The sequence below is a fragment of the Humulus lupulus genome, chromosome 1 (genome assembly GCF_963169125.1).
Source record: "Humulus lupulus chromosome 1, drHumLupu1.1, whole genome shotgun sequence".
NCBI lineage: Eukaryota > Viridiplantae > Streptophyta > Magnoliopsida > Rosales > Cannabaceae > Humulus > Humulus lupulus.
Genome location: NC_084793.1, coordinates 297,211,271 through 297,220,078, shown reverse-complemented (window position 1 = coordinate 297,220,078; position 8,808 = coordinate 297,211,271). Strand labels below are relative to the sequence as shown.

General features: G+C 39.7%; 1 protein-coding gene and 1 pseudogene across 1 annotated transcript; both read right to left on the bottom strand.

Moving 5' to 3' along the window:
- Positions 1–4,002: 4,002 nt before the first annotated feature.
- On the bottom strand, positions 4,003–5,172 carry LOC133779573 (uncharacterized mitochondrial protein AtMg00810-like; annotated as a pseudogene).
- Positions 5,173–6,810: 1,638 nt separating this feature from the next.
- On the bottom strand, positions 6,811–7,839 carry LOC133779563 (uncharacterized). Its single transcript, XM_062219515.1, has one exon. It carries the CDS (start codon positions 7,837–7,839, stop codon positions 6,811–6,813), a length of 1,029 nt encoding a protein of 342 aa, XP_062075499.1.
- Between the last annotated feature and the right edge of the window lie 969 nt (positions 7,840–8,808).

Below are 8,808 nucleotides of genomic sequence, written 5' to 3'. Positions count from 1 at the left end.
TTCATTCATCGACCCTCGGGGTCGGTCTGGCATTAATGCTCTTTGAGTCATTCAATGCTGATAGTCAAATAGACCTCATCTTTGATGGCTTGCGTGATACACGCTAAGACCATTCTGACTAATGAGTCAGTACAACGTGACTAGTGCCCAGTACCACTGCCGAACCTGACTAATGAGTCACAGCTTCACAGTTGATACTAACACCTTTGCCAATTCTGACTAATTAGTCAGTACCATGCACAAGTAAGCAATGCTATCAATGTGTAACATATGCCAATTATCCAAGGACAGGGCATTCAGCATGCTTACTAAACAGTTGCTAGCATAATTATGATCATGCACAAACTCAGAGACTCAAGCTCTGACCAATCTCATACTCATCATTCATGACATGCCCTAATCACATGTTTCTCGTGCATCACATGCATCACACTTAATCATCCAGCATGCCTTAACAATAATCATATGCAAATGGGCAAGATTGCCAAGCATTCATTATGCTATCAATGTTTACATTTAAACATTCAACATGCATCAATCATAACCATGCATGTCACATATGGGGTGCAGTTTTCTTACCTTTGGTCCAAGCACAGGTTACCAACAAATGAGCCACAAGCACGATCCTGATCCAAGCCTCTAGTGTTAACCTAGTCACAACCACAAATGGTGATCCAATGAGTTCAAGCTCTAAAACCAACCCTTGAACTAAAACTTAGCCTCCAAGACATCAATCCTCACTAATTCGGGTAGTAGGAATGATCCCGAGGCCCAAAACCATGTTCCCGGGGTCAAAACACCCAAACGGCCTCAAAAGCCTGCCTGAGCCGCGGCCCTGGCACTCTGAGCCGCGGCCCCCAGCACCACCAGAAGAAAGCGCCGCGGCGCCCAACACCAAGGGCCGCGGCGCCCAGCAAGGCAAAACTGGGGCACCTGCTTCATCGAGCAAGGGCCGCGGCGCCCAAGAACAGGGCCGCGGCCCAACTTCGGGGCAGCCATTTTCCCTTTGTTTTAACCTTTTAAAACCTCCCAAAAACATGTCTAAACATTCCCAAATCATTAAATCAAAGTTCCCAAACTCCCCAATGGTCCAAAACCCAAGGTTCAAACAAACTAGAAACCCAACGATTCACAAAGTCCAATTCAAGCTTAAAGACTTTTAAAAACTTAAAACTTAAACTTGAATTACCTCCGATTGAGTTGTTTCCAACTAAATCCTCCGGCTAATAAGCTTCTAATTCTCCTTAGGATTGCTATGCCTCGATCCTCACTTGATTTCGAGTCCTAGAACTCAAGATACCTTCGAAAATGCGATCGGGAACGAAAAGGGAACTTTAGGGAGAGAGAGCATACAGAACGTTCTTTTTATTTTCTTAAAAGGTTACTTCAAGCTTAAGTAGCTTCCAATAAAACCTAATGCTCGGGGTCCCGAAAACACCCCCGGGGACATTATAGTCAAAACTTCCAGAATTTCCCCCTGGTCTTACTAACTCCCCAATTTATCACCAAATATTAATTCCCATTACCCAATAACTCGGTAATGCTATAAATGCCCCTTGACTTACTCCAAGTGAAGCTTAAATCCCGTTGTGACTTTCCCATTAGCTTACCTCCTAGGATCGTCTTGTGCTGGGTAACCCTGGCATAACCAGATAATAACAAAGCACCACGCCCATTTCACATATATGCTAAAAATGCCCGAAATGGCCAAAATATGAAAATCACCCGATTAATCACAAATGGGTTCACATGCATATTTAATACACCTAAACATGCATAATATCATTAAATAGCATAGTAAAGCAATTATGGCCCTCCCGGCCTCCTAATCAAGGTCCTAAACCTTATTAGGAAATTTGGGGCATTACAATAGCCACCCAAATCTTAAGGAAATTAGTTCATGTCTGAAATCAAGATTACAAAACCAGCTGAAATGAAATCATCCATAATACTCAGTTCACAAATTAGATAATAAGAAGATACACAACAAAATGAGGAGGGTAGAAGAAAGAGTTAGAAGGATTTTTGTTGTGCTAAATCCTCCTAGCCGTGAGCCTTGTTGACCTTCCTCTTCTGTGTATTCTCTCTGTTTTTCCTCTTTTTTCTCTGTACTTTTTCTTTCTTTGGTGGTAATGTAAAAATGGTTGGAATCCTCCAAAATAGTACTACCCTCCTCTATTTCTGCTGGGTCCTTTCTTTACCCTAATTAGAAAGCCCATTTCCTTCTTTGGTCCCTCTCTTGCCACCTCAGTCAGCTGACTTATTTCATAAAAATGGATGCCACATAGGCGCTGAGGTAATTACTTAAGTGCAGCTGGCTTTTGTCCACATCATCTCCCAGTACCCAGAAATGCTATAGCATTTCGTTCTCCAGCATTTGAGCAACATTTCCAGCTTAGTGTTCCCTTTTTGCCTCGGATTCCTTTCTTTCCCTTAGCGATTCAAAAGTTCCTTTCCTAAACAACAAAACACACTCAATTACTTAATTAATTACAATTCCTAACAACAATTTACAAGACTCTTGAATTAACACACTAACTAGAAAAGAAAGGTAAAAACTAAACAAACTTACAAATAACATCACACTCATTACTCTTTTCACCCAAAATTCAAGTTCAAAGTTAATAAAAATAACTCTAAATCATAGAGTTATCATCTCCCATAGCCCAAACTTCCAAATGCATCATTTGACTAGTACAAAACAAAATATTTCCAGTAAACATTCTTGGGTTCCAACTGATCACGATCCGACCACCTGGATGCCAAGCATTATTAGATGAGAAACACCAATCCTTAACCATATTCACATAAACTTCCCCTGTCTTTTGAGTTTTCACTCTTGTTTCTAGGAGCCCAACCAAACCTACCTTTAGATTATAGATCAATTTCTTGACCTCGCATTGTTTGTTGTGGAAATTATACATTATTAACTTTGTATACTATATATCCATTAAAAAAAACTTAACATTTTAATAAGTTATTAGGTATCTCTTCCTATAATATAACTCACAAAATGCGAGAATGAATCCTACAAAAATTGAGCATTTGCTAGCTCAGTGCCGGAAGAGAAATGAGGAAGATCGCAAGCTGGAATTTTCCTGTTCTTGATTTTTAAAAGTTACCATTAATTGTTTTAAAAGTATTTAAGATATCAATTGATTATATTTTAAAACTTACTTATTTTCCGTGTTGTATTATAGTATCTTATTATTTAGAAAATTGCTAAGGGGCACCACTGGTGCCCAACACCACAAGTAGTTGGCATACCGCTATTAGTGCAATTCAATATCGAGAACCCATTTATTGAATTTAATAAGTATTATAGGGTATCACTAATCAATCATGAGGTGCCACCTCATATGGTGTTAGGCACCTTAAGGTGTCAAATAGCAACACTCTATTATTTAAGATATCTTTTAGTTACTTTCAAGTTTATTTTAAAAACTAATGAGTTATCAAAAATACTATTTTTATTTTACATTTAAAATTTCTCATATAGCATTAAAAGTTATCACATAGCTTATTATCAAGGTTACTATATATTGCAACTTTTAATTATAAAATAAAAGCACATTTTTTAGTAACTCATTACGAATGAATTATAGTTCATTTTTTATTAAATAAGTAAAATAGTAACTTAAAAGTTATTTTTGAATCATAATAGATATACACGTTTTGGTAATTCATTGAAATTAATTTTTTATTAACCAAATATAAAATTAACTAAAAATTTTACTTTATAATCATAGCACAAAATTGATCAATTTAAATGATCTTATCTAGCTACAATAAGAAATCTATGTTTGTTGTATACCAAAATAACTGAAAGAATATAATTCCCTGCCTTTCATTGATAGTCAAAGGTTCATAATATACAACAATTGTCAACGGTTACAAGCGTGATATTAGGCTAATAATGAGGAAACAAATATTACCTAATAAATACAATTAACTATCGTCTAAATATATACATATACGCTAAATAAATATATACATATTCTATCACACCCCCGCAGTTGAAGCAGGAGGTTGTCGTACGCTGAGACTGTCCCTGAAATCTTGAAATAGCACCAAAGGAAGACCTTTCGTGAAAATATCTGCAAATTGATAGCGCGAGGGGACACGAAGGACGCGTGCTTGTTCACGGGCAACTTTCTCACGCACAAAGTGAATATCCATCTCGATGTGTTTAGTGCGTTGATGTTGAACTGGATTTCCAGCAAAATATATTGCACTAACATTATCACAGTAGACCAATGTAGCTTGATGGATAGGACAATGTAACTCCAGAAGAAGATTGCGTAACCAACATGACTCAGAAACCACATTGGCAACACCTCGGTATTCGGCCTCAGCACTGGAGCGAGATAGTGTGGGTTGGCGTTTAGAAGACCAAGAGAGCAGGTTGTCTCCAAGAAACACACAATAACCAGAAGTAGATTTTCTGGTATCGGGGCAACCACCCCAATCTGCATCTGTATACGAAATCAAAGAAGTGGTTGATGAGGGATAAAGATGCAATCAAAAGTGAAGAGTCCCCTGAACGTAGCGCAGGATGCGCCTGAGAGCATGCATATGATCATCCATCGGATTATGCATAAATACACAGATCTGCTTTACGGCATAAGATATGTCAGGTCTTGTGAAAGTGAGATATTGGAGAGCTCCGGCAAGGCTGCGGTATTGAGAGGGATCCTCATATGGAGTGCTGGTTTTAGCACTAAGTTTCAGTTTAGTATCAACCGGAGTTGGACAAGGCTTACAAGATGACATGCCAGCGTGTTCAATAATTTCTTCAGCATACTTTTTCTGGGACAAAAATAGACCGCTAGCATGTTGAGTGACTGCGATTCCCAAAGAAGAACTCAGTGGACCCAAGTCTTTCATAGCAAATTCGGAGCTGAGAAGTAGCATGATAGATTTGCGAAGAGCAACAGAAAAAGCAGTGAGGATGATATCATCCACATAAAGTAGAATATAAGCCATCGCCATACCTTTCTTGTATATGAAAAGAGAGTTGTCAGACTTGCTCTGAGAGAACCCAATAGAAGAAACATAGTCGGAAAATCGTTTGTACCAAGCTCTAGGAGCTTGCTTGAGCCCATATAACGATTTTCGCAGAAGACACACATGATTAGGATGATCTGGATCCTTAAAAAAGGGTTGATGCATGTACACTGTTTCTTTTAGTTCACCATGTAAAAAGGCATTTTTAAAATCCAACTGATGAATGGGCCAAGCCTTAGAGAGAGCAAGACTGAGCACTGTTCGAATAGTAGTCGGTTTAACTACCGGGCTAAAAGTTTCCCCACAATCCACGCCAACCTATTGTCCTGCACCATCACATACAAGTCGGGCCTTATGCCACTCAAAAGAATCGTCAGATTTTTCTTTATGTCTGAAAATCCACATAGATCAAATAACATTAGCATCAGGTGGACGGGGCACTAAATCCCACGTATTATTCTTAATAAGAGCAAGACGTTCATCATCCATAGCCATTTTCCAGTTCGGGTCTCGGAGTGCAGACACGGGGTTACGAGGGAGAGGAGACTTTGTGACATTAGCATTTAACCCATGGTGATATTTTGTATTTGGTCTATAAATACCATGTTGGCTCCTCGTAACGGGTTTGTTTGCTGAACTCGAGGTAGGTTGGAAAATGGGAGGAAGAGGAAGATGTTGTGTATGGTCTAAATGTGGGCTGAGATCTGGCTGACCCAAAGTTGAGGATGACGATTTTGGGTTGGTAGAGGTGGACTGGATCGATTGTAGGGGTGAGGAGGCTGGTTGGGTCGGTTGTGGAGAAGGGGGAGTTACATGATTAGGTGAGCATGGCTGGCGAGGTGACGGGGTTGGGGCCAGAGAAGGGTGGTTCTACACTTGAATGTGAGGAGTGGGCTGATTTTGTAAATGGTGTATCATGTAAGATGATAGTCCATTGTCAAGAAAATCATAGGTGGAGGAAGAAGAAGGATGCAGCTTGGAGAAGGGAAATTCATTTTCCTCAAATAACACATGGCGACAAATTAACTTTATTTGAGGTTAAGTCATAGCATTTGTAACCACGATGATTTGACGGATAACCCAAAAAGACACAAGGTGTGGAACGAGGTTGGAGCTTATTTATCATAGTAGAAGGAAATAGAGGATAACATAAGCAACCAAAGACTCGTAAATGAGAGTATGATGGGTCTTTTTGGTAGAGAATTTGTAGTGGCGATTGATAATTTAGAGTTTTACTTGGTAAGATGTTGAGAAGATATGTTGCCATTTCCAAAGCATGGTGCCAAAAAGTAGGAAGGAGCGAAGCATGAACTAATAAAGTTCAAATGATAAACAAATTTTTCGTTCGGCTTTTCCATTATGGGATGAAGTATGAGGACAAGAAAAACAAAAAGAAATTCCATTAGCTTCACAAAGACTCATAAAATGATCAAATTCCTTCACGGAAAAGCCAAAGGGATCAAATTCAACAGAAACTTGGTTATCAGTGGTGAATTTGCGAACTGAAACTAAGTTTTTAATTAAATTTGGAGCATGGAGGACATTTTTTAACACTAATGGAGGGTGGGGATGAGGTAAATTAGCACTACCAAAACCACGAATAGGAATAGAATGGCCATTTCCAACAATTATACCACGACTTTTGCTCAAATTAGAATAAGACGAGAGATTACCTTCCGCAGATGTCATGTGAGATGTCTCCCCGGTGTCCATGTACCATGACGGATTAGGTTGAGTAAGACTGAGAGTATGAAGAGCTGCTTCAATGTCAGTTGGGCTGGGTGCATTGGCATTATAAGCTGCCTATTGAGGTTTTGGTCCAAGAAGACCATGCTGTGGTGGTCGAGGAGTGAAAGTGGGCCTGGCCCAATTATTGTAGGAAGGATATGGAGAAGGAGGGCAAATCCATGGAGCCCACTGCATCCAAGACCCAGGCTGCCATTGTTGTGGGTGTCTTCCACGTCCGCCACCACTACCGGACCCACCAGCTGAACCACTGCCAAAGTTTCGACCACCCTTGCCAGAGTTCCGACCGCCAGAATTCTTATTGTTTTTTCTGTTTGTACCATTTTTGTCACGATGATTATTATTATTATGATGATTATTATGATTAGAATTACCTTGAGAAGGATTTTGGTGATTCATATCATCATCTGAAGTTTGGGAATGGGCTACAAGGGCAGATTCTTGTTTTGCTCGCTCTAAAATGGTGGTCTCCTCCAAGGCGAGTTTGGAACGAGCTATAGCAAAACTTGGTAGGCTTTTCTTGTTTTGCATCACAGTGACAAAATTAGAATATTGTTCTGTCAATCCTTGTAGCATTCTCAAAATCATACTTTGATCATTGACGGGAGCTCTGACATTGGCGAGTTGATCGGCAAGACTTTTGAGACGATTGCAATATGCATTTGTCGTCGAAAAATCCGCAAGACTTGTGTTGGTGAATGCCTTATTGAGATACAAGGCCCTTGAGTTTTTATTATCATGAAAGAGATCCGCAACACTGTGCCAAGCATGTTCAGCCGAGTCATCATCGATGAGAATGGAGGTGAGGATGTCGAAGGAGAACGTGGCATAAATCCACTGTAAGACCGCCGCATCAAGTCGTTTCCAGAGAGGGAGATCCTCGGCTTTGGCCTTGTCATACGCAGCTTTCTCTTTTGCATCAGTGGGTGGGATGATATGGTCAAGCACGTTATGAACCCTGGCTTGAACCTTGAATAACGCCGCCCATGAATGGTACTGTCTTGATTCCAAGTCCAATGTGATGGGGATGAGAGTTTTCACATTGGTGATGGCTAAGGCTGAATGAAATTTGGAAGTTTCAGCCATGGTGGATAGCAATATAATGAAAAGAAAGAGGGAGGATGAATAGGAAGGTAACTGGGTAAGGTTGCGGAAGCGAGAGAAAACCTCAGTCTCGTGATACCATGAAAGAATATAATTCCCTGCCTTTCATTGATAGTCAAAGGTTCATAATATACAACAATTGCCAACGGTTACAAGCGTGATATTAGGCTAATAATGAGGAAACAAATATTACCTAATAAATACAATTAACTATCGTCTAAATATATACATATACGCTAAATAAATATATACATATTCTATCAATAACTCTTTAAAAAATAAATCGTCATGGTATCACTTTTTAGCCCAAACATTTGGTACTGTCACTGAGATAAGCTTTAAAAGTCACAATTATACCTACAAATTTGTCGAAAAATGGTGACGATATAGTGAGAATGAGTGACTGAGCTTTCTTTCTCTTAAAGTGTTTGTTCCAATGGTACCACCTCGACCTTGGAGTGGTCGGAGCTTGCTAGAAGACTTAGTCAAAATCTCGCGAGTGTCGTGTTTAGTTGGCGCATGAAACGTCCTCAGGTAGTGTTTGGCTTTGGGCGGAGAGGTCGGTAGAAGATGTGCTATCACCTGTAACTGCATATGTGGCAATCTGAACTTTAGTGATCGACATTGAGATTTGATAGTAGCTTGTATAGAGTGAGGGAAAGAGAGTTTAGAGAAAGATTGAAATCATTTTGAAATCCGAAATTGATGTACTGGTATTTTTGTAATCTAAATTGTACACGTTATTTCTGTAAATGTGTAAATGTCAATTAAGTTGTTAGTATTAAAAAGGGGAGGATTTGACTCCATATGGGCTGCATTGGAGAGGCCCAATAAGACGCTCCACCCTATTATGGGCTTATGCTTGATTATTAAGGCCCAAACTGCAAGCCCGTTAAAAAGACCGCGTTTCAATCTCAGGCCCATTGCCTTAAACCCCCAAAAGAATAACAA

Excerpts from the sequence above, each read along its gene's own strand:
- LOC133779563 (XM_062219515.1), bottom strand. The coding sequence starts at position 7,839 with ATGGCTGAAACTTCCAAATTTCATTCAGCCTTAGCCATCACCAATGTG.